This window comes from Papilio xuthus, unplaced genomic scaffold, assembly GCF_000836235.2.
Source record: "Papilio xuthus unplaced genomic scaffold, Pxut_1.1 DF826945.1, whole genome shotgun sequence".
Classification (NCBI taxonomy): Eukaryota; Metazoa; Arthropoda; class Insecta; order Lepidoptera; family Papilionidae; genus Papilio; species Papilio xuthus.
The window spans coordinates 4,765,273-4,792,460 of NW_013531704.1; the positions used below are offsets into that span (position 1 = coordinate 4,765,273).

Here is a 27,188-nt window from a genome sequence, read left to right on the forward strand (position 1 = left end):
CTCAAATTACTAACATTTATTGTTAACACATCATAATACTAATCTACCAGTTTATTGATACAGCTCTATTTATCCGTTGAAGACTTCATAAAGTTTAAAAAGGTAAAAGTTAAATTAGAAGTCATAATATTTACATTAGCGTTATTCTTTCGCCTTAACAACTTACATTGTATTGGAAAACAATTTTTTTTATATTTCACATTTCTTTACAACTAAAAATTAAAAAAAAAACTATGCTTTGGATTTGCAATATTGTGTTATACTTCCATATCAAGGAATATCTAATCACGATTTAAATAATCATACTCGTACTAATATTACGAGTATAAATGCGAATGTCTGGATGCATAGATGTTTATTTGAATTTATCTAGAACGGCTGAACGGATCGCGATGAAATTTGGCATACATATAGAATATAGTCTGGAAGAACACATAGGCTACTAATTATATTTATTTTAATTCCGTGCGGACGGAGCCACGGGAAACAACAAGTCCTTTAATAATTTAATAGTGAATAGTACAAGTAAAAATTTATAATGTATAGGATAAAGTCGTGAACTTATGCGAATGAAATTTTACGTAATTATTTATTTAGAAAGTTAGGATCTTTATATCTTTAAAAGTGTGGGAAAGTATCTACTAGTCTCACTACTATCCTTCCTTCCGTTATATAAAGTTATACCATTTGAAATGTTTCCGTTTTCAATATGTTTGTTATGAAACAAAGATGCAAATTTGCGTGCAAGCTATCCGGTGTCCGCACATAAACAATATTCCTGTACAGAAATCTAAATCTAATTTTATCTTGAATGCGTGAATCACTAAATTCGTAACCAATAAATCGAAGAGACCACTTCCAATATCTGTATCACATGCTCTTTATTAATATAGTTTCAATGTATGTCTATCAACCGTTTCAAATATTGGCTATAACTGAATTATTAATGCACTAGATTGAATTCCTAGGCTAAGAGAAACATAGGTTTTCATTTCAATGTATTTTATTCTTTGCTGCACTCATTCTATGAAACTGTAAATCTTACTTCTTACTAATTTAATAAATGCGAAAGCATGGATGGATAGATGGATCATTTTTAGACGATATCTACAGAACGGTTGCATGGATCTCGCTGAATTGGTATAGATGTAGAGCATAGCCGGAAAGAACACATGAGCTATTTTTTCAGTTTTTTTTTTAATTTCACCGGAAGAAGTCATGGACAGCTAGTATGTAATAAGGCGAAAATTAATTATAATATGACTATTCATAATTTAAATATAAGTCCGTGATACAATACTTTGAATAAATATTGCGGTATTTTTAATTACTATCTATTATAATCTATCTATATATAAAAGAAAGTCGTGTTAGTTATACTATTTATAACTCAAGAACGGCTTTACCGATATGCCTGAAAATTGGTGAGGAGGTAAATTAGAGCCAGGAGGCGGACATAGGATATATTGTATTCTTTTTTTTAGAGTTTTTTTATATATCCACGCGGACGGAGTCGCGGTCGACATTTAGTTTAATATCAAATCCACCGTTTAAACTTGAATAAATACCTATTTGTTAATTTATTATGCTATGAAAATCAATATAGTGTAGAGTTTATTTTGATAGAGCTTTATTCGGATTACTAAGAAAGAAATACGTGTCTGTAAGTGTGTTCGGAAGTGAGGTGGCCAGGGTCTGGCAAACGGCCAGTTCGACAACTCAAACTTTTTCTTGTTACAAAATCTCACATCATTGTATTAGACGATTGCAGACTTTACTGTTCACGAATCAAACGAACATAAAGACATTAACGTAACTTTAAAGTAACATTATGTTTAGTTTTTATTCATACTTTCTGAACAAATTAATGTAAACAATATCGGAATATAATTCAAAAATGTACGAAGCTTAATCAATGAATGAAATAAATAGTATATTATTTTCTTCATTGATTAACCTGCGAAGCTGCTTTTAACTGAAGGTGACTCCTCAAGATGTATCGTCATGTGTTACAAAGGCCAACTCTTCAAATTTCACAGAAAATAGACAAGTATTGAAACTCTCGGAATATGCTTTCATCGTCATCATCATCAGCGTATACGTCCCCACCGAGGGGCTCGGAGCCTACCCTAAGTTAAGGGTGATTAGGCCATAGTCAACCACGCTGGCCAAGTGCTGTTTGATTGAATATGCTTTAATTAGTGTAAATTCTTAACAATTTTAAATAAATTCGGTTATCACTCTAGTCTAGACCGACAGACAAATCTTAAATTTGAATTATGAATATTTGTAACATTTTTATTTTTAAAGCAAGCTTTGTTTTCTTTGTTATTAATAAAAAATAATAACATTCTAAATTCGCCAAAGCCTTATTTATATGTTCTAATAATTGCTTGCCTATGTTTTCATAGTTTTTTCGAGATTATACGGAATTTTTAAGTGTTATAAGTATCTCTTTATTCACACTATTAAAAATAAATCACCTAAGGTTTCATATCCTGTAACTAAATATTAATCAGATTATAAGAATTATAATGTATTATGTGTACGTAAGATTTTATAAGTCGTATACTTTGGAAAATAACAAAGAATCTTCCAGACGCTTGACTATAATTTTAATGGCAAGACAAGCATTCTTCATCGTTCTTTGTGACACGTGAGAGGGAAAATTTCGCGCTTCCTCGGAGATTTTCTTCTCGAGTTATTCACTTGTTTCTAAATTAAAATGTACTAGGAATATTTATTATTTTTTATTTATTATTTATTAAACTAATAAGCAAAAATTCTTTGTTTTTTTTTTTTAAAAAAAGTTATAACAAGTTACTAAAGCGAGTATACATTACACACTGGGCGTTTTTAAACGTGCGGTTTTAAAACGCGCGTATTCAAAACTCGATTACCGAGTCCCATCGAGTTCTGTTACTCACACAACCCGACAAAGTTCCAGACGTCAGTTAAATAAACAAATATTTTTTTAATTTAATTCTTCCACAACTTCCTATTTACTTTAACTATTTTTATTCGTATAATAACGTATTTCCGGTAATCTGCGTTTCTATCCACAATGTTTCATTATTTATTTGAACTTCTACTTTATGTGACTATAAAAGTCTTAAAACGTAAACTTTCTGATCTTTTATCTCTATTACATAAGAACAAGAAATGTAATCAGCTTTTCAATTACTGCTTATATGTCTTATTAGAGAGAGATTACTTATATACCTAAATATTTATTTTATTAAAATTGCTTTATCTAAATGAATATTACATTCATTTTATAAGAAAATTCCAAAGGAAAAGACGACAACTTATAATATAATATAATCAATATCAGCCTTTTTAGAAATAAAATCTTTAACAAATCACATTGTTATAGACACGATTAAATTTTAGTGCTAAAAAAAGTGTATTGTAAAAATGCTATGATGCCCACTATCCCATTGTGAGCATTTTATGTTTACACACATCTTTTTCAGTTACAATGCAATATTACACTAGAAGTGACAGGCGAAGCGTAGCTCAAAATACCACGAGTATGTGCTATTGTTCAACCTGGGGGCTTGCCAGGTGACACCCGGCTGCCATGCCAACTGGGTGAGCCACGCTCGCCTGCCCGGCTCCGAACCACGCTATCGATTTACTGACCTTCGCCCACCTTCGGTTACTGAATAACGTGGGTGTTATTAAACTAAATATATCTGTACTTTATCGTCGAGGACAAGCAACTTTAATTCTATGATATCTGTGACTATAGATGAGATTGTCAGAAATAGCAGAAGTAGAATCAACTTTATAGAATTAATTTAATAATTAATCTTTTTTCTGTTTGTACAGTTTGTTGCCGCACTTAAATATATTTAATTTGGGCTGATAAATACTTTTTATGATGGTCCTTATTATAAGTAGTTAATGAAATTATACCGATGAAATAATCTAACTAAACATTCGTAAGAAACGGGATTCTTACCAAGATTGAGCTGTTTGAGCTCTCGATATTTAGAAATGAGTAAAAACCAACAAAGTTTAAAGTTATATTTTATTTCATTTACTAAATTTGCCGAAGCTTAGTCTGTTACGTTTTAAAAAGACAACCTTTTTATAATTTAAGTATAGCTACTTCGCAGCATGAGTTAAAATTAATAAAATGTCGAAACGGACTTGCTGTATAAAATTGAAATCCCGGAAAGTCTCGGTTGGTAACTGCAAATTAATCCGGGCCCGGGTTTTAAGGTTGAGCACTATTTGTTGTCGATTCGTTCAAAAATTACATTTCAGTATTTAAATATATAAAACTAAGTTTTTCTATGTTAAATATCCAAAAATATAATAAGGTAAAGATAAGAAAAAAAATTATATAATACAATTATTTTTCCTTATCTTTTACATCGCATACAAAATACAAAGAAACTTTTGAATTAAATTTTGATGTGTAATAAATTTTTACGATAAGAAAGTAATACGAAGCACGAAGTCGTTGTTTTGTTGATTTTGCTATGAAAAAAAACTTGCGTTGTTTCATGCGGTAACACGCGCACCCACACGATACGAAATACATGAATCTGCTGTTTGTTTTGAATTTTTAGGTCATTTCTATATATTTTGAGGTTATTGCCAGTATTAAGAGCATGTGTTATAAGAATTGCATCACAATTTATGTTCATATTGTTCCAAATATGAATAAGTTCAACGTTCAAACTGAAAACAGTATCCTCACTGTGACTTATCGTCGAAGACAAGAATATATCTTAGTTAAACTGATATAAAAACGGCAAACACTCACGTACATTCGTCCGGTGGCGGCACCGACTAGTTTCGAGCCTATCGAGGGCCCATCATCAGGGTGAGTGGTAGCGATATTATTTCGCGGACGCGGCTCGTCGCGGCCGCGAAACTAGTCGGTGCCGCCACCGGACGAATATAGGTGAGTGTTTAGCCGTATTTATATCAGTTTATTATAATGTCTCACGAAAGTTTGAATATATCTTAGTTCTTACTAATCTTACTAGTATTATAAATGCGAAAGCTTGGATGGATGGATATTTGAAGGTATCTCCGGAACGGCTCAACGGATCTTAATTAAATTTAGCACAGATGTAGAACGTAGTCTGGAAGAACACACAGGATCATAATTAATTTTTTTTTTAATCCGCGTGGACGAAGTCTCGTGTGACAACTAGGATCAACTATTCATCATTACAAAAAACATATCTACAGAAGAAATAACCACTGGGCTAAGCTAACCAGATTTTACGATAGAAAATTTTGATGAACTAGTGAACAGAACAAGTAAAATGGGAGAAAATACTGATAATAATAGTGGTGAATGCATTGTATATAGTCACAATTACGAAATAAAACGGTAGTTACCAATATCTCAACGTATATTTAAATCAAAATATAAATATACGTTACTATAAAGCATTATTTGAAAATTAAAAATGGAAATAATTCTGTAAACCTTCAAAGAAAAAAAGAAAAACTTTCATGTAAAGAATGTCAAGAGTTCACAACTGCGTCAAAAAGAGAAGTATAAGCTCATAGAGGGCGCTTTATGTTTGAATACATACATTGAAGTACTCGCGTCTTAATGATCTCTGCTCAAAGGATTGCGTGATGTAATACTCAAATTGAGCACGTCCTACTCATGAAATACTTCTGAAATAATTAATTACAAATGCAAAAGATATCTAGCTAATGGTTTTACTTGGTTACCTCAACACGTAATGAAATTGTTGAAGGTTACCAATTACTAAATAATTATAAATTCTGTTTAAGAAGCCTCCAAACAACTTTATTTATGACAGTAAATTAACGCAATATTCAGCTTGTTCAATTATAAAATGTGTTGATATAAAATAGCTTTATCAAGGATTTTTACTTTAGTAAGTTTTCTGATAAATCTTTATATATATAATTCTTCTGTGAGTGTGTATGTCACTGAACTTATCTCAAACGACTGGACCCATTTTGATGAAATTTTTTGTGTGTGTTCAAGGGGATCTGGGAATGGTTTAGATTCACAATTTTCATCAAATATTAACTTCATATTAATTTATACAAATTAAAGACGTGTAGACAGGACAACGTCTGTCGGGTCCGCTAGTTTATTTATAAAAACTGCAAAACATTGTGTACTAAATTAAGTATTGTCCCAAAGGAGAAGCGCAACTTTAATAATAGCGCTTCAACAGACAGAACAGAACAAAAGAGATACTCCAATCTTCTTTCTTCCATTAAACGTGTCTATTGAATTACACAAGACAATTAAAAAAGAAATACAATTGCAACTTCGTCTATTTCCGACTTGGCTTTCCAAGTATTGTAAGCCAATTCTTATCTGATGCGAAATATCATGAAGGCCCCGGAAAATGGGTCAGGGCTGAGCTGTCGTTGAAGTGGCTGCAGGGAGGAACAAATAAATCCTTCGGTTACAAAGACACGTGCAACATTCTATAGACGAATTCAATGGAAACGAGAAATTATATTTACACGTGTCTGAGACTAACAATGTCATTTATTTTTTATGGATGTTACAAAGGCAAAAATGTATTAATCTTACTAATATTATAAATGCAAATTTTTAGATGGAAGGATGGATGGATGGATGTTTGTTTGTTTGAAGGTATCTCCAGAATGCCTGGACGGATCACCATAAAATTTGACATACATATAAAACATAGTCTGGAAGAATACATAGGCTACTAATTATGTTTTTTTTTAATTCCGCGCGGACAGAGTCGCGGGCGACTTATTGTAAGTTATATTTTCTCAATTCCATTAAATTTGATTACACATATAAGCAAGTTTTTTATAAAAAAACAATTTTCATCGATGTTCATATTGATATTTTATGGTATTTTTTATGTTATGCAAAAGGCATAAGATATTTTTATGGTATAAGTAATATTGAATTGGTTCCCTTACGTCTAAATATGGTAGTAAATTGCAGATAAAATAAAAAAGAACATTACGTAGAACGTTCAAATTATGACGCAAGGAACCCTATGCGTAATTGTATGTTGAAACCCGCATAATATTGGTACTTATGGTGGATATTACTTGATACTTTTTTTTCTCAATTGTTTTAAGTATTAAGTTAGAATAAAGGGCTTTATTTTTACGAAATCAATTATGAAATGAAAATAAGAGTTTTATAGAATAAAATTCTTCGTAAAATCGCACTCTTGATTAAAGTCGAGAGTATTGATTTAAACGTCCAGCAACGCAACAGCTGGCTCGTTTCCACTAAAGCATGTGCTTACAAGAACTTTGGAATTTCCTTTTTAACTTTCAAGATTTCCATATATTTTTAAGAATAAGCTTCAGTAGTAAATAATAGCATTGTAGGTATAATCTATAGGTGGCATTGAATTACAAAATAGATTTTGAAATAGACCCTTTAATCCATAAGTTAATACGACGCTTAATCTTACTAATATTATAAATTCGAATGTTTTGAGGGATGGTTGGATGGATTTTTGTTTGGAGGTATCTCCAGAATGGCTGTATTACTTATTAGGTTTTTTTAATACTGCGCAGAGGGAGTCGTGGGTTATAGCTAGTGTCAAATAACTTTGAACCTCAAAACTTAGAGATAAAGTCTACTTTTATAAAGCTTATAAAACTGTACTCAGTGAACGTTTAATACAAAAAAATAATAACACAATTTTTCACAGCTATTTATTGACGCCTCAACAACTTAACGGTGCTTCTTTCGTATTATATTACGTAAGCCTGCATAAGCTAATTGGGACTTATTTGCTAGAATATTTTAGACATGATTATGTTTCAGTTAATTTATTTGTTAGTTAGTTATCCATCACTTAACTTGGACATTGCGAAACCGGCCCGTTATGTAAGTATAGTTAGGAACAGAAGGGCTGTTGGAGGTAGTTGCATAAGAAGCTTCATAGGGAAGCACGCGCTGCTCGAGCTCAGTCTTTAGCCATTCATTATGGCGGAACGACCGACATTTTTGTTTACGTTCGGCTATCAATTTGTATTATTGTAAGAATTATTTAGAAGTAGCGTTAAGTTTGTTAGTTCACTATTAGTTCTTTTTAAAAAGATAATTTAGGATCAAATATTAAACAGTATAATATTAGTAAAACAACGCGTTAATCACAACACATTGAATGGTATTAAGATCCGCTTATCACGTTATCGAGCAATGACGTCGATGCGATGTATTTGAAATTAACCCAAGTATGCAGTTAGCATTGATAACGATAAATTGTTGGCGGAAGGCAAATAGCGGCACAAGAGCTTTATCAGATCATTAAATATGATTCGATATTATACTTTATTGTGTTAGTCAGAATGAATTAAAAGACGCGTTTATTCTAGCAATAAATTACAAAGATTTTCTGTCTCTTATTGAATAGAACACCCAACACAATTCACACATAAAATCTTTGAAATAAAGTTTAAGCAATGGAATTTCATGATAATTGTGTGTTTTATTCGTATGGACGCAGAATGAACGAAAATTTTCATTAAAATTGTAATCGTATTTTAGACTAATAATGCGTTTGTTCTAGAAAACGACTTGTTGACTAAATAGCAACATAAAAAGTGGGAAATGATTGTTGTACACTTCCGCAGCAGGCGGCAGCGATTAAAAATTCAGCCTTGGTAATAAGCGTTGTGTAAACAGGTCGAGTTGGCAGCGTGGCAGACCATCTTATGTGGAATGCTAATGAGATTGGCTCCACCCGTATCCGAGTTTTGTAATCCCAGAACGTTACACTCAAAACCATATTTATTTTAGATCAAATATTCATCTAGATTAATGTTTCTTTTGTTTACAATGTATGCGACCTGTTTTGTCCTATTATTCTTGTTTCACAGACAAATTCTGAACGTCGCGTCGCCAGTTTGCAATCTGTCTAGGCATCTGTCAATGTGACATGTGTCATGGCGTCGCGTCGGTTATGGTTAAACAAAAGATCACTCTTTACGATAGGAGAATCTATTTGTATGCTCCCTTTCCATGATTCGATATTCATATTAAAATGACGCAAACGCTGTTTTCTATATCTAATATATTTTTAACAAATTGCACAACTTAATTAATTGGCCCCGATGACGCTTTCAAATAAACTATTTAAATTTTAGTTTTAAAATATAATTTCAGATCAATGTTTATTTTTATCTGTAACATGATAAATGTTTAACGAATGGCGCGAAAAGCATTACAGATTTTTTCACATTAGTATTATGTATTCGCGGAAAGAGCGTTGACATTAGGCGCTGTCATTAGTCGCTAACTGTCAAAATACCCTTTGATGCGGATCGGGTGAACGTCCTTCTAGTCCCACGAGACACATAAAGCCATTTAGACAGTGTGGTGTTAACATGCATGCATGTCTTATATATCCATGTATGGATGTTAACGGGAATAAATAACGCATCATTCCCAGTAACACGGTAACTAAAAAAGTTCACACGATATCTGCTAATATAGTTAAGAACTTACAAAAAATTGGAGCAATATATTTTGATGATTTGAAGTGTAAAGTTGACATGACATATCTACTGTTAGGAAGAAAATCCGACATTGTGCCGATGTATCGGTGCAACACTAGCCTTATTAAAATGTCAACGTTTATGTCCCCTCACTAAACAATCTGACACATGACTTGGTAACGAAAGCGCGCCATTCGCGCCAAATGATTCTAATAATGTTTAAAAATGCATATTATTTAATAACTTTTTTATAATACATCTATTACAAATGACGAAGCAGTAGCGTGCTGCAGTCTAGCTCAAAGTATGAATGAAACATGTTTGCACGCAATTTTGTAAATGCCAGAAAATTTACATATATGCTATATTAACAACGTAAAGTCATTGTTATGGTGGAATAACGTGCTATAATGTTGTTTCGCTACTATTTAAGTTGCATGTAATTAGTAAACGTGTTCAAAATTCTCTAAATTATTGAATATTAAAATTAATTTGGTGTACCACTGATTTCTATTGGTTGAAAATGACAGCTTTGTTCCGATATAAACGTATCTGTTGATATTTCAGATAGTTAATTCTATCTTTATAATTAGTTCGAACCCTCGCCGCTACTATTAACCGCAACCATCAGCGACAAAATGGTGAAAATCAAATTGGCACAAAATACCACGGCTTAAAGCCCTTCCATTTAATAGATCATAGTTGTGTACCTAATTACGTGTCACTGTTATATGTCTTTTCTTTTTTTTTAAATAAAAGAGAAACTTCATAATAATGTATGATTCTAAACAAGTAACTTATAAAAACTTAATAATTTCTTTTGCTTGTCCAGAATTTATTAGCATTAAATATTAAACTTTAATTAAAGTTCTTCAACTTTGTATCAACTCGTGATATAACTGAGCGAAATATTATATTAAAGTTTTAATTTCCAACAAACTTTTGTCGCAGTTTAAGATTAAATATTATATCCAAAAATTGGCACGTTTTTTACACTTATTGAGTTTTTACACATACAATATTACTCCTACTATTAGTAAAACACGCATACTAATATTAGTAGCTATATAGCAGTTTTGTATTAATTTTATTGTTAGTTATTCTACTACTCGTCCAAGTCCTCTAGTACATTCTAATAGAATTTACCATAACTTATAATAACAGGTATCAGTATGAACAAATTTCTTTGCAGATATTACTGTCTCTATTTAAAAGAGAATGAGAGGAACAGCAATATGTTTTTATTCAAGTGTTTTGAAACTGAAAACCCTATAATTAGGACTAGTATATTATAAGTTTTGTTTGCTGTTTCATCTCAGAATTCAAGGTCAGGTATACAAAATTATTGGCAATCCATTTTATAGTCGGAACAACTTTATTTGCGAAACGCTTCATTTAATGTGTTTTCATCGAACTCTACATATACCTGATCACAAGTCGTTAAACTTATAATGCTCTAATAAAGTTCGAATTAGTATTGCTTTTCAATTGATTTGAAATCGATTGTACGCCTACGTTGTACGATTGACTATCTTAATTCTATTCAAGAGGAAGATGCACGATTCAGCTTCCTACTTACATATAGTCGTTCTAGCTGTCATCGCGTCTTCATCTGCGCGGGATTAAAAAATAGATAGTAGCCGATTCAGACAGACTCAGACCTACTGTATATGCATAAAAAATTTCATAAAAATCGGTCAAGCCGTTTAGGAAGAGTATGGTAAATAACAACACGAGAATTGTATGTACATTGAACATTGCACATTGTTAATTGTACATTGAACGACAAGACGAATTACGCGGTACATGTTCAATTGTTTGCAGTCTTATTAATTAATTAATAAATAAATTCATATGGATTAACAATTAATTGCCCATTTAAAAGAGTAGTTTGTCGTTCTCGTGTAGAAGAGACAAATCCACCATTATTGTAAAGACAGTGTTACTGTGTAATTATGGGTTGGAAATTTAACCTCAAAATAAAAATAAAATATCATAGAATTTGTCTATGTCAGCCGTCACTGCATGAAAGAAGTCTTGGCTCTCGCAAGCTTCACCGAAAACTTCATTGCAGTGCATTTTACAAATATCAAACATAGGAAGATGCCAAAGTTTTAAATTTGTCGATTTATCATTTATATTTCCTTCCATGACTTGTTATTTAGTGATATATTGTTGACAGTTTGTTGGCTCCACGGCTCATTTAACTTTGATTTAGGTTATAAAAGCATAGATAGGTACACCAGCTTAATATTAAAAGACAGAAACAAAACTTAAATATTATAAAACAAAATTATGATGAAATTTAAAAAAAGTTATGGATTTTTTCGGCAATCTTGAGAATTTGTCCTGAATGTTTATCGGTACCAAAACAAAATTCGATTTTAAAATATCCATAAAAAGGAATTCCCGTAAAATAAGGAAAGCCCTTTACAGCATATGAGCAGGCGCCCTAGTGACCAGTGCAAACAGTGCACCCCCGCCCTTTGTTCCCGCGCCCACCGATCAATAGCCGCCCCAAAAACTACACACGACATACGAGCCTATCAATAACAATTGCCGGTTTATCATTACCGTGAATTTCAATTTCTCAATCTCTGTTTTCTCAAAGTAACTGAGAGGGATGGCAATTAAGTTCTATCTAATAATATTATAAATGCTAATGTTTAGATGAATGGATGTTCGTTCGAAGGTATGTCCGGAACGGCTCAACGGATCTTGATAAAATTTGGCACATATGTAGAACATTGACTGGAATAACACATAAGTTTATTTTCTAATACTGCAGGGTAACATAACATTCGTACTTTCCTTGTAACTCACCGTTGCACTAGATTAACATTTTGTGCCAAAGATCCGTGTCAGAACAAAAGGGTTGCGACAACTGGAAAGTGGCCAAGTGTGGGTAAAAGCGACTAAAATAATCACTTTGCGCAAAATATAAGTGACTAATTTAAAAAGCACGCGTTCCCAATATCGCCGTTTACCTTTATTTATTATTTTAAAAACAAAGCATTCTGTTTACATACGAAGACCACCTTCTGCGTTTCTGATAAAGATATCCAAAAATTCAATGTTCTCATTTTAATACATTGTTTTCCTTACGCGTCTTCTTCCTGAAAACGTTTCTACAGCTAATTTGACGGTCAATTAGCGTCAAATGAAAATGTTTTCCCGTTTGCTTCCTTTATCCTTAATGCAAAATTCTTGTCAGAATTATTCCATCTGGCATATCTTTATCTGGCCAAATAAATGTTGTGTTGTACTGCATTTGTCTTTTAAAAACGAAAGTTCAAAGAACGGACCGTAATGAATATAATCAATACTTAATAGACGGAATCGGCATGGAGGGCAGAGACGTTGGATCAATATGGGAAAGGTAAGTAAAGCTTTTTTTACCTTACGCCGCTAGACATGTACATATGCATTCATTTAGCGTGAAGTCAGTAGTTAATCATATAACTATGTGTTTTAATTAATAAAAAAAATAAACGTCGAGGTTTACTTAAATGTTAAATAACTTAAGCTTGAAATAAGATTATAAAATTAATTAGTCTACATGCATTCACGTCACCCCATTAGAAGTTAAAGAGTAATTTAATCATTTGTGTTACTTTACGTTTTAAAATATATCTTTGTAATTATTATCGTAGTGTAAAAAGATAAATAGTTTCTTTCTTCTTTAAATTATTAATCAAATTTGTAAGTTGTAATACAATTTGAGTTGGCATACGATTTGTAGCACCAAAGAGTGGGCAATCAACCGCCTTTGTGTCTCTTGTTCTAAGCGTTGAGGACCTCTTAACTTTAAGTGGGTCATCAGGCTGCTTGCTTTGTAAAAGAAAGCATAACAATGCACCGAATATTGTGAAGTCTTTTCCAAATATCATTTCATTTCAACAAGTAATTCGTCTTTATATATACAAGATACGTTTATACGTGATTTACTGCCACTTTTAATGGTAACTTATTAACTAATAGGTTCTTTAAGTGATAAATTAACGACTTCTGAGTTTCGAAGTTAAATACTACATTTTGGATTATTTCTTCTTCTAGTGCCTCTTCAGTCTTGAAGATTGGCCGCTAACTTGGAATATTTGTTTCTGTCAAGTGCAAGGCGAAACAGTTCCTCCGCTGACCTAATCCCCGTCCACTCCCTAATATTACGTAGCCATGACTTTTTCCTACGTCCAACGCGTCTCTTGCATTCAATCTTGCCCATCATTATCAGGTTTATTATTATGGATTATTCAATTTCAGTTAAATACAAGCATAATATAACCATCAAGTATTTTAGATATTTATTATACGTCCATTAAGAAGTTTTGTAGTAGGGCTAATTATGAATAACTTGTGTAACTAAATTTTATTAACAGTTATTTATAAAACGCGATATTCTATCCTCTTATATAAAGTGTTAAATCTGAACAATTTGAAAAAGATTTATTGTTAAATATTAATTAATGAAAGCATTTAATTGCTGTCGATTAATTGGCCTGGCAACACGCCAACAACACAGGGTCTTTAGTTAAATATATAACATCAATATGCCATAGTTATTTACAAATATTCTTTTAATGCCTACACGAATAGCTAACCTGTCGTGTAGGTTTCATGGAAAATGTAATCAAGTTATTATCGAATACATAATAGTATAATCTCAGTTATTGCGTAACCTTGTAGAATTTTATTCAGTAGTTAATAATTTTTATTTACAAATTAAGGGTTAGTTGTGGCTGTAATTGCATGTTTATGCAGTTTCATTACTTCAAATTACGAGGTCTTTGGTCTATACTTTTTACCCATATGTAAGGTAGTCAGTCGGTTTTTATACTATATTTAACAAATAATGTTATTGTTAAAACTAAACTAAAATATAATTGTATAATTGCACTCAATTCGTCTACTGGAACCAGTTAGCGTCGTGCGTAATGCCAAAACAAACAAGCAAACAGAAGGGGAGTGACAGACGATGAATGGAGTGGAAACCGTGTTATTTGCTCAGCTCTATTTGTTGGTCGATAGAGGGCAGTGCTCATTGCTACTACTTGGTGATCCAACTCACTAAATATGCTACATATGTTTATTACGGAACAGCTATTGAAGAAAACAAACAGACACTAGCGTAGACAAAATTATTAGATGTGTATCGTAGTTTACATACCGTATCACTCGTTTTTTGAAAAAACGATAGAAAACTAATAGGAAGGAAAAATTAATTGGTTATCCCAAACCTGAGGAAATGTCAAATAGGAAGGGTTTAATAATATTCCACGGCGAATGGAAATTTTTGTAAGTATTAATTTGAGTAAAATTGTATAATATCACGATTATTTATAGGGAAGTTATATAGAGCTTAAAAAAAGCTTAAAGCTCTTATAAAGATCTATAGACATAATAAGTGCGAATGTAGAAAAAGAGACCGGGAAAAGGGTCGTTGCAAAATCCTATTATACAAAAGGGTGTTCAGGAAAAAACATCAATGAAATCTTGACCTGACCTTACATCTTATCTGCTTAAAATAATATACGAATGATTGTATGATGCAATACATATGTAATTAGACTATGATAATTTAAAATTAGTACCCATTTTCAGTTTTGTCTTTAAGGGATTTAACTTAAATCTATTTAATCTAGAAATATTTAGTCATTATGTATATAAAATATATGCTTAATAAAACTTGTTCTTGATAGTTATTAAATAATGTAAATACTTATTTTAGAATTAAATGTTTTGATGAACATTATCACATTTTGTAAAGAATTATAACTTAATTTTATTATCATTGTATTTATAAGGAAGCTTTGCTTTAAATACGCTATGTACTACGATTACAACATTGTATATAGTTGTAGCCGAGAAACGACAGCGACATACATATTAATGTTCGTAAAATTCCGATAGCCCAGGAATCAGCTGGCTTTGTATTATTTTTGTATTGAATGCTGCGCGTTTTCATGCAATCTTTAAATATCTTAAGTAACATTTCCACGTACCATTTTGTCGCACGTGCCCAACTATTGCCAAACGTCGAGCTTTCGTATAGTGCTTGTGAAAATAGGTCACCAAGTGTCATGCACTTACACAAATCGATGCAAATTTACTGTAATTAAAAATACACAAAGGCGCGCCCTTAATATTGAACTCCATTCCTGTGACACGGTAACAAAAGCTTCTTGTAGGTATTTAAAAATTTCCACTTCCTACATAAACAAGATATAAAAGAAGATTTTTCACGATTTTCCTAAAGGTTCATTCTAAATAATGAATGTGGAACGAGACGAACTAACTTATGAATGAAAGTCAACGAATTTTACCTCCCCGTTTGACCTTGTCGCTGAGGATGAGAGGAGGAATCGAACAGCTCTTCGTCGAGGAGTCACGTGCTTCTTTCTTGCAGCCGACCACCGCCGTGGTCTTGGTAGCTTATTTATATAAATCACTAGAACATTCGCGACATTTAAATATTTCGCGCGACACTAACACAGGAGGACGAAGCTCTGTTTGTTGCGAGGAACTGGCGGTGACACACGAGTTACTGTGCGGAGCTCGCAAGAGGACTAACGTCGGCTGTGTAAGTGCTCGCCGCTCGCCGCTCGACGCTTTGCGCTGCTATTTGCGCCCGCTGCCGCCCGCCCCCGCCCAGCCGCCCGCCCAGACCTTCCTCTGCGCAACACCACAACAACTACTTATTTCTTTCAATCGACTCTCATAGTTAATAATTGAGTAAGAAAAATATTTGTATACAGACCAGAAAGTCAGACTTAAAAGCGATTAATCATCTAGTTTATACGAAATGGTAAGGCATAAAATATTTTAAAAGACTGAAATATTAATAAATAGGAGAAGACAAAGACCGGTTCTTAGAAACATTGATGAAAAATGAGAATTCCTTTTAAATTGAAATTATAATAGAGTCAACATTTAAATTAGGTTTCAAACCATTCCATTGATTCCGGATTCAGAGGTATATTCACAGGATTGAGTTAACGCTTTGTCTACGAGTACCAATAATTAACCTTAATAAAACCAATAAACAAAGCAAAGGGTTAAAACATAAGAGGCAAAAACTGCATTCCTTATGACGTTCTTACTGTACAGGAAAACATCATGCGGACACTCGCACATATCATAGAACCAATTCAAAGATACTTGTAAAGTGACTCAATCAATACCGAGTCAGCTTTATTGACCGAGGTCTAAGTACTAATCACGCTTTATTTAGGGTAGCCTGAAGTTCCCTGGCTAGGAACGCAGTTGGTACACCTATTGTGGTACAAAAATAACTATAGTTTAATAATAAATTAGATCATTGCGACACTAAAAATAAATGCGTTGAAACTTTATTCTTGGACGGACCTATCACAATTCAACATTGTTGAGCAATTCAATATTATTATTAGATACGTGTGTATCATAAATAATTTCTTTTTATTCTTTACAAAGGACCTTCTGATTTATTTTTAGATATATTGTCATGACCAAATTTAAGTAGTTAATTTAAAACGTGAAAGATATGACTAAATATCATTCATTATTATAGTATAAGCATCCTGAATATTTTGCTGAATTTTATTATAACATATATATTTTTAACTAAAATAAATTATATTTACATTCTTACAGTAATTAAATGACTAATTAATTAAACTACCAAAATAATACTATAAACTATATACTAAAACTAAACCAAGTATAGTATAATTAAAAATAACAAAATGAAAAGTTTTCCTTCGGGACTTGTATGTTTTATGTACCTATGGTTGGTATATAGGTATTTTTTTGCTATATTAAGAACCCAAAAGGATTCGTGTCCGCGAGACAGCTGTACTATTGGCAAATAGCAAAGACACAAAAAACGCGTAAGATCTGTTCTCTATAGCTATGTATTGACACAAACCGAACTTCAAGCTCGTCTAATTTTTACCAGTACCAGGCATTTATTAAACTGTGAACAGATGGAAAAATGTGTAATGAGGGACTAATTAACTTATCGTGTAATGTTTTATACTACGGCACTAATCGTTGGTTTCTAAGATCAATATCCTCGTTTAATAAATATTATTATATCTATTTTATTAAAGATAGTAACAGGGATAATGATATATAAAGATAGATTTGGGCTCAGAAACCAACAGTAAGTTATATTGGAATCATCCATATTTAGCGTGTAGCACATCCCTACATGGAGGACGCGCTTTTAGTTTTATTCTTAATTTTTTTATAATCAAAGGAATATTTTAAACAGCCAAATATTGGTTGGCGATTAGCATTTTTTTAAAGAATTTTCTTTCAGATTATTTGCCTAGTATAATTTCAAACAATCGAAGATCATAATCTTCGGTGTCATAACTACTCTTTCCTCAGCCCTCAGTCTGCAGTTGGCAACCATGGCAGCACGGGTTTGTCTTTGGTTAGTTCTTTGTTGTTGAGATATGTCAATGTCAGTCACTGCACCGGCCGGAGTTGAAATATAACCGAAATTGAATCAATATTTTCGTTTTTTACTATAAATTAAAAGGAAGATCAGAATCAATAATTTGAAAGATACTTGTTCAGTTTAACTTTTGTGATCGGCACACACCATGGATTCAAGGCAGTGGACGTTTATTACAAGATATATGTAGTGCTATGTATTTTTTTAAATTATAAACATGGCTAAGTGGAAATTAATTAGACAAAATTGTGAACCTGCAGACGAACTAGAGTTTTCAGAGGGAGATGAAGTTAAAATCGGCAGGGGTTTGACCAACACTGTAACCCTATCAAGCATAGTGGTGTCCAGAAATCACTGTATCATTAATTTTCAGAGTGATAAAGCCATCATCACAGATTTAAAAGTACGTAGTATAATTATTATAATGCTTATATATTTTACTTTATGAACATTATTATGGTTTAAAAAATATAAATGTTCCTTTTTACCATTATAATGTTGTCTACTGTGTTGTTTAAAATATGTTTCTTCTTATTCCTAGGTTTAATTGATAGAAAATTTAACGTAATAATAAAAAATGTAATTAAAATGTAAATAATTTTCTTTTAGAGCTCTAATGGAGTATTTGTTGGATTAAAAAGAATCAATCCAAACACTCCTTTTGACATATTTGATTTGGATATCATTGGATTAGGTTGGACTCCAGGGGCACCATTAGCATTAATTCCTGACAATGAAAAATATGTGTATAAACTTATCAAAGTAAAGTCACATACACCTATATACGATAGAATACAATTCCAAAATGAACACAATCTCGAAGACGATGTAGAAAGCTCTATCAAGAAGTTACACAATACAAAACTCGATGGAAAGGCCACTTCCAGTGGTAACTCAAAACAAGATTTAAAAAGAAAATTAACTGGAACGAAATCTAAGAAACCGACGAATAAAAAAAATGATATTATTAACTTAGAAAGTGATTGCATAAGCATATCTGATAGTGATTTAGAAATATTCACAAATGAAACTACAAATAAAAAGACGAAATTAGAGCCTCAAACTGATAATGATGAAATAAATGATGACCATATTAATGCAGAAAATGATGAAATACAATTTGAAGCTTATAAAGTTAAACAAGAATATTTAGGTTGTGATGATGAACCTATTCAAATAAGTAGTGATGATGATAGTGAGTCAGAGCAATGGTTCCTAAGATTGTCTCAAAGTTCACCAGGGAAGCCATTTATAAAAATTGTTCAAAATAAAGAAACAAAACCAAATAATTCATACAGTCAAATTGAAGATTTTATGATTTTAGAATCAAATGAAGATAATTATGAATTTGATGAAGAAGTTGATGAAGATGAAGAGATAAAGCTTCCTTCTATAGAAACTAAAAAAGATAATTTTTATGAAGAATCACTTACTGCTAAAGTTGAAGAAAAATGTAACATAGACAAGACTGTAGTTAAAGGCAACAACATAAACTTTAAACCTACAAATATAGATGCTAAAAGCATCAATTTAAATAATACAGAAGGGATTAAAGAAAATGAAGATCAAACTGATGGCACTATTTTAGATACAAACAATATCAATCAGTCAACATCATGCAAATCACCTGAAAATAATCAAGAATTAATAAAAAAAATTAAACTAATTGAACCAACACACAGGATTGCACATGCAGCAGCGGTGTCAAAAAAGGAATATGTTAGTCAAAAAAGTAAGTAGATATTGGTCTTATCTTACTAATATTATAAATGCAAATGTTTAGATGGATGGATGGATGGATGCATGTTTGTTTGAAGATATCTCCAAAACAGTTGAATGGACTGATGAAACTTGGCATACACATAGAACCTAGTCAGGAAAAATACAGCCTACTTAGTTTTTATTTTAATACCGCGCGAATGGAGTCGCGGCCGCTCGCTAGTCAATATCTAAATTTAAAAAAACATCTCAATGATTTTTGTGTTTCTAAACTATAGCTTATAAATAATTTATTTTAGGTAAAACAATTAAGCATAACAGATCACGAAAACAAGATTCTAGGAAAAAACAGCAGGTAAAAAAGCAAATCAGTGATGCACAAAAAGAAGAAAGGAAACAGAAACTTAAAGAAATAGCTTTAAAAGAAAAAGGAGAAAGTAAAACAACTACAGCCTCTTCAATAAATAACACAACCGTACCTCTAGCTGTTGCAAAAGTAACAACATGTAACAGAGGCGTATTTCTAACTGACAATATCGATTCGACTGAAATTACTTCAAAGAAAACTAATAAAATTAAAAACATCAATAAATTAACTCTTAAAAGTACAGAATCGAAGAAAGAAAATCAACCTAAAAAAGAAGACAGTACAAAACATTCAAAGAAAAATGAACATTCTCACATTAAGAATAAAGATGAAAATAAGAAATGTAATAAAGTAAAAGAACATGATCCTACCAAAATCAAAGACAATACAAAATCAACTCATCTATCAGATAAATCTTGTGGTTCCGATAAACCAATATCTGTTAAATATGTTGAACCATTAAAAGGGAGTGATGATACAAAAAATGGTAAACCATTTTCGAAAGTCCTACCTATGTCTTCCAAATTGACATCTGATATATCAGATAAAAAGATAAAGAAAAAAGTAAGTTTTAATGATAAAGGTCCACAAGTACTTGTATATCAGATTGAACCTGGCAATAAACTAAAGAGAACCAGTTTAATAAAATCAACACTTTTGGATGTACGACATATGCCAGCATTTTCATTGGAAAAACAGAAATTAATGAAGATTCTACGTTGGAATGGAAATTGGCTGGAAGAACAATTATTCAACAATGATCCTCCGCCTATATTAGATCATAATCAACCTATGGTTGTACTCCATTCATTCACGGACCATAATCAATATAAGCAGTAAGGATTTTTTTTTAATTTATACTTTTTTTGGTCTTGGCCAGTAATTATTTTGTCTTTGTAAATATATTTATTATTACAGATTAATTGGTGACCTCCTTCTTATGGAGATATGGGAATGTTTAACACAAGGCTATAAGAAATTACAAAAAGAAAAAACTGAATTACAAATGCAAATCGATTCATTACCTCTAGTTCCACCTCAAGAGAGATTTCATGAAATGTACAATATGAGTGTTAACCGTAAGATTTCTTTTTATTTTTTATTATTTTTTTTAATTATTTTTTTAAAAGTTCGAAACCTAACTTGCAACTTTTTTTTCAGTTTCACTACCAACTAAAGCAGTAAAATTAGTTCCAAGGGTGGGAGAAGTGTTAATGATTTCATTTGGAGTGGACACAGCAAAATGCAATAGATTGCTTTTTGTGAATAACGTAAGATGCCTACCTTCACCGCCAAGTATGTTAAAAATTTAAAAAAATATATTTTAAAAAGTTAGAACATAATATTGATATTTGATTTTTCTTTTAGATAATATAAACTCGTTTTTTGCAATTTCCTTGTGTGGTATGTATTCAGAAAAGATGGGCAAATTACGAGTTGGTCAAACATTGTGTGGTAAAAATCTAGCTTATATAAATAAGGAATTAATGCTGTTTGAAGCTATGGATTATTTAGGTGGATCACCACTTAGCGAATCAATTCTGAGACCGAGACCGCATTATTTTATTAATTTGAATCAACTAAGACCCGATGAATTAAAATCTCAAGTATGTCATCCATTTTTTTATTGTTATATCTTTAATACATACATTAATAGCCTAATGGTTAAGGATACGGATTTCCGATCACGAGGTCGGGGGTTCGAATCCCGCCATTCGACTATTGTCGTAAACCATAACATAGTAAATTTACAAAAAATCTGCTAATATTTTAATTAATAAAAAGCGTACAAAATAGTTACTTTTTCTATATTTTTAAATTCTGTTTTTTTTTGATAAAAATTTGTTTTTTTATTTTTTGCGATTTATTTTAGTGGATGGTTACTCTAAACGCAAGTCAGAAGTTGGCAGTTTGTTCGTCTGTGACGGCAGCGCTCGGGGACCGGCCCGGCATACAAATGGTGCAGGGACCTCCCGGCACAGGTAACAAACATTCACAATATTTTATTCTTTTCAAATATCTTAGGTTCAAGGTTATTGCTGCGTAATGCCCTCCCCCAGCATCCTGCGCCTCAACACACCCAACATTGTGATCTGAGCAATAACTTGTACGAATTTTAGATCTTCAATTGGGTCGTTTACGGCGGGTTCGGGTCCCGCGATACAACTCCCTTAGACTACTAGAGTAATATCATTATGTGGCACTTACCAACTCGACGCCCCATTCAGCGCCTTTAGGTGCCTGGTCTCCCTGTCGGTTTAAATCCAGTCAAGTCACTATCATGTAATCTAAAGGCGCCAGCGATGTTGCTCCTGATGCACCAGATCCACAGCATAAAGACTCGCAATAGACGCGTCGTCCTCGATCCGAACGCAGAACCGTAAACTTAAGCGACCCTGTATGCTAGAAAACCGACAAGCCCGATGTGTGACTTTCCAGTCTAACTCCGTCTAGTCGCGATGCTGACTCTCAACTGTGTCCGCTTTCTTCCCCGCACAAGCCCCCTCAGGCACCGCGCTATATCGTAGCAGTAAGGGATTTTAAACTACCTACATGTGCGGAAGAATACAAATAATTCGAGCTACCTACGTTGTTCGTATACCGAACCACGAAATTCAAAACTACCATCTATTCTAAAACATCGTTTTTCACGTCAAATTATTAAATAACAAATTCTCTACGGATCAGGTTTGAACGAGTTTACTTCATCAGATGACACTCGGTTCAATTATAACCTTAATTTCGTAAGCGATAAGGTGTTTATTTGCATTATAAATTTATGCTATATGACTTAAACTTCTATGCTTCCATATAATATTCATATTCACATTTTTTAGGTAAAACGAGCGTTATTTGCGCTATCGTGATGACATATTTCTATAACGCGGCCGGCAGGAAACAACTGAACAGGGGAAAGATATTAATTTGTGCTACAAGTAATGCTGCAGTTGATGAATTGGTACTTAGATTGTTACATATAAGAAAAGATATGCCTAAAGGTAAGTAAATATTTACCTATTTATATGTTAAAAAATATATATGTTATGCTTTTAAAGTGCCTATAGCGTAATGGTTAAGGGTGAGGGACTACTTATCTAGCGTTTGTAGATTCCAATCTTGCCACTACACAATTGTCTTGTCTTGTACTACACATCTTTTTCAAGGCTTACCTGGAATGCTTGTATGAAATATTTGTGCGTTAATAAAAATCTATATGGTTACATATATTCAATCTGTTTGCAATTACTATGTATATTTAGATTAAATCCAAGATTAATTGGTTAAGTCTAAGAGTCATAATCTTGACAAAGTATAAGTCTGACAAGCACAATCAAGTATTCACAAGGTCAGATAAAAAAAAATAATCATTAAGTGGTACCCTTAGTGTCGTAGGGACTCTCATAGAGATACAATTATCAACTTTTCGATAGTATATCTTATGATTGGAAAGTTTGTATTTGTGGGTTTATTTGTCAGAGGAACGGTTCCGTATGGTGCGCGTGGGTCGGGCAGAATCGATGCACCCTCGCGCGCGTGACGTGAGCTCGCAGCAGCTGGCGCAGCGTGACGCACGCAGCAGGGAGAAGCCCACCAACCCCGGTGTCGCTGAAGAGGTAACTCACACTTTACACCATTCCATGTTACCATACACATATGGAAACTCGCTCCCAAGTAGGAAGCTCCAAGAGTCAACTGTCATCTGTCTTAATTTTATACGTCATTCTAGCGATAATAAATATATTTTTATTAACTATGCCGAAAAGAAGAGCTCCGAAACCGGAATGTAGCTACTAGAGTCGGGAAAAGTCATTTTTTGTTTGTAAATATTTTATGAACTATCTTTAAAAAATTACTTATTTAGTGAAATTTGGCGGAAGTCATAGCAACGACTATGTCGTAATTTTAGTGGTTGTGTAATTATATAATGAGACTTGTTATATTTACACGATTATGTTTTTAATTAATCATAATATGATATATAAATAGTTCCAGGAAATAATGCGATCACAAGTAGGTACTATCTTATCGTACATTGTTCAACTGTTTATCCAATATTCATGTTTTTATTAAGTATTTAGAATCTAGAATAATATTTTGTTCTACAATGTAGATACGAAAAGACATTAAAATACACTTAAAATAAACTAAAAAGTCTTATTTGAATTGACGAATACGTATGATTTTTTGAAGGAAATAATAATTTTTAGATATCGCATATTGAGGCAAAGATCAACATGTTGCGGTCTCAGTTGGTAGAGCAGTCGGATCCATCGCGCGTCGCTTACTGCGAGACTCGCATCGCAAACCTCAACAATAGAATAGCTCTGGTAATTATTTTATCTGGTTATCATCAATATATGAACAATATATATATATATATATCGCACGAGTGACTGCGCAGAACAAATATGTTGACAAGGTCATTATATATATGTATATATATATATAATGATGCGATGTTCAGAGCCAACAAGACATGAAATACCCATACTTGTAATTTTATGCACCTACCTTCAAGGCAATTAAGAATTAATTTTAAACCAATGTTACAATTGTTTCGATTTACTTTTACGATTTACTGAAATTCCACAGCCGAAATATTTGTATAAAAACTTATTTTTATCTCTCTTTGCCATTGAAAAAATTAAAGGTAACAATTCTTGTATTGTTTTGATGGCAAGTCTCAGTAAAATATAAAGTACATAAACAATAAGCCAATTGGCCTGCCTCAGTGACCACATTAAAGAGATTTCGGTAAGTTGACTTTAAATTACTTGCCTGTCAGTTGTGCGGTGACAAGGGTGGTGGGTGTGGGGGCGGACGGCCGGAGCAGCTGCAGCACGTGGAGAAGCGCATCATTGAGGGCGCTGACATCATCCTCACCACGCTCTCCAGCGCGCAGAGTCACAAGATGAAAAGGTAACAGGGCAATATAAACATTACATACATCTTTTTTTGTTGGATAGTCCATTTATAGAGGAAGGCTTTGGGCTTTTATATATCATTACGCTGCGATCAAGTTTATTTTAATTCTGCGCGGACGGAGTCGCGAGTGACAGCTAGTTTATAATATTAGTAAAAAAATGTAATATTAATATTAGCTATGTTTTACTAAGGGATTTTAGTTATGTTTTTTTATATCATAAGGTGGCAATAGAGCGAGCGGCCACCTGAAATCGCTGATATAGCGAAGTGACCGTTGCCCATAGACATACGCAATTGCATATGCGTTGCCTACCTTTAATCCACGGAGGAGAGAATGCACATAAAGAAAATATCTTCCCTTTCCATGCTTCCTCTCATCCGGAAAGGACACTTCCACTTCCCATCCTTTCCTTATAAAAAAAAAGGTTGGGAAGGCAAAGAGGACTAAATTAGACCTCCGGGACGCACACTCATCAGACGAAACGCGGAATAGCTTCCACTTGACGCCTGTCTTCTTTGTGGTAGTGGTATTTCACCGGGCGAGCCGGGCCAAGTCGTGCGAAGATGTTAAAGCGGGCTCTACCACTGTTATGTTTTCATATGTACCATAGTTTTTACAATGAAGCGTGTAACAGTAAGATTGTTTTGTTACATGTTGCAGTATAAAGGGTCGTATAGCGCTGTGCATAGTGGACGAGGCGGGCCAGGCCATAGAGCCGGAGACCCTGGTCCCGCTGACGCTGGACGTGACTCGTGTCACGCTCATCGGGGACCCGCAGCAGCTGCCGGGCTTCATCTGCTCACAGGTAACCTTGTCATCGACAAATTGTCAAACCTGACATTATTAATAACAGATTATTTAAATATAGTCTGACCAGGAAAATAGAAAATTCAATAAGATTTGGCTTACATATAGAAAATACTCTGGAAGAACACATAGGCTACTATGTTTTTTTTTCACATGGACAGATTCGCGTGCGACAACTAGTATCAATATAGATGTTTTTTCTTTATTTACTTTTTCTTCAACAGAAAAAATGTAAAGTATCGTTTTCCATTGTTAACAGCGCGCTCGACAGCACGGCTTAGGCGAGAGTTTGTTCTCACGTCTGTCGAACTGCACCGAGGACTGGTCTGATAATCCAGTGGTGCTTCTCAACGAGCAGTACCGCATGCATCCTGAGATCGCAGACTATCCCAACAGAGCATTCTACGGCGGACAAATCAAGACTATGACAAACTCACGTGTCGACATCAATATACCTCCATACTGCATTGTTAATATACCCAGTGGAGATAAGGGACAAGGTTAGTTATTTTTCTTATATCATATCGTGGCAACAGTAAGCCGCTGCCCATAGACACCCGCAATTACAGATGCGTATGGCACAGAGTAGGGGCACAGATAGAAAATTTCCCCCCCTTCTTTTGCATCCCCTCCGTCAAATCCCTTGTTTTCCTTATAAGAAAAGGGTGGGAAGAGAAAAAGGACCAAAATTAGGCCTCCGGTAAGCATAATTATTAGACGAAACGCGGAATCGCCTCTACTTGAGGCATGTTCTGTGGGCACGGACTGCGGGCACCACACGAGCCAACCAATTCGTGCGACAGATGTTTGTTGGCGTCTGCTACTGTTAAGTTTTTTTTTTAAATCAATGAAAAACTATATGTGAATTAACTTGTGTTACTTTAGTTAGATTGTTGTATTGATGGTAAGAATGTGTGTCAGGTCCGTCTGGAGTGAACGAGATGGAGGCGTGGGGCGTGGCGCGGCTGGGCGTGGCGCTGCAGGCGGAGCTGCGTACGCGCGCCCTCAGCTTAGCTGTCATCACGCCATACTCCGCGCAGCGCGACATCATCAAGAACTACATCACCGCGCTGCAGGGAACGTAAGTCTAACAATATCATTAACAGCTCTCGCCCGCGACTCCGCCTATGTGATCTTCCAGACTACGTTCTATATGTATGCCAAATTTCAGCGAGATCCGTTCAACCGTTCTGGAGATACCTTCAAACCAACATTCATCCATCCATCTAAACATTCGAATTTATAATATTATTATAAGTTAGTAAGAAGTAAGATAAATTCTGTTGTTCAGTGTTGCCGACAGATACGGAACTTTTTACACTTTTTTATTCTTAATTGTTATATTTTTGAATTTAGAACTTTATATGTTTTTTCTTCCTTTTTCTTTATTTTTAAAACCATCAGTTGTAAATATATTCTTGTAACAGTGCGTGCTTTTCTCCTTATTTCTAATAATTCTA

The 27,188-nt window shown here is 33.4% G+C and overlaps 2 protein-coding genes across 2 annotated transcripts in view; one reads left to right on the forward strand and one right to left on the reverse strand.

The window, feature by feature from the left end:
* Shab (Shaker cognate b) overlaps window positions 1-16,057 on the reverse strand; it is a 44,452-nt gene extending 28,395 nt beyond the window's left edge. Inside the window, exon 1 of the mRNA XM_013316933.1 lies at window positions 15,789-16,057. The gene's annotated coding sequence lies outside the window, so the exon portion shown is untranslated. The remainder of the gene's footprint in view (window positions 1-15,788) is intronic.
* Window positions 16,058-17,858: 1,801 nt separating this feature from the next.
* Setx (probable helicase senataxin) overlaps window positions 17,859-27,188 on the forward strand; it is a 14,416-nt gene continuing 5,086 nt past the window's right edge. The window contains exons 1-14 of the mRNA XM_013316440.1: window positions 17,859-18,311; window positions 18,518-19,640; window positions 19,927-20,830; window positions 20,913-21,073; window positions 21,156-21,290; window positions 21,363-21,601; window positions 21,868-21,976; window positions 22,832-22,993; window positions 23,472-23,608; window positions 24,203-24,322; window positions 24,781-24,914; window positions 25,582-25,726; window positions 25,988-26,228; window positions 26,650-26,809. Coding sequence (XP_013171894.1) covers window positions 18,126-18,311; window positions 18,518-19,640; window positions 19,927-20,830; window positions 20,913-21,073; window positions 21,156-21,290; window positions 21,363-21,601; window positions 21,868-21,976; window positions 22,832-22,993; window positions 23,472-23,608; window positions 24,203-24,322; window positions 24,781-24,914; window positions 25,582-25,726; window positions 25,988-26,228; window positions 26,650-26,809 — 3,956 coding nt within the window. The 5' untranslated portion in view covers window positions 17,859-18,125. The remainder of the gene's footprint in view (window positions 18,312-18,517; window positions 19,641-19,926; window positions 20,831-20,912; window positions 21,074-21,155; window positions 21,291-21,362; window positions 21,602-21,867; window positions 21,977-22,831; window positions 22,994-23,471; window positions 23,609-24,202; window positions 24,323-24,780; window positions 24,915-25,581; window positions 25,727-25,987; window positions 26,229-26,649; window positions 26,810-27,188) is intronic.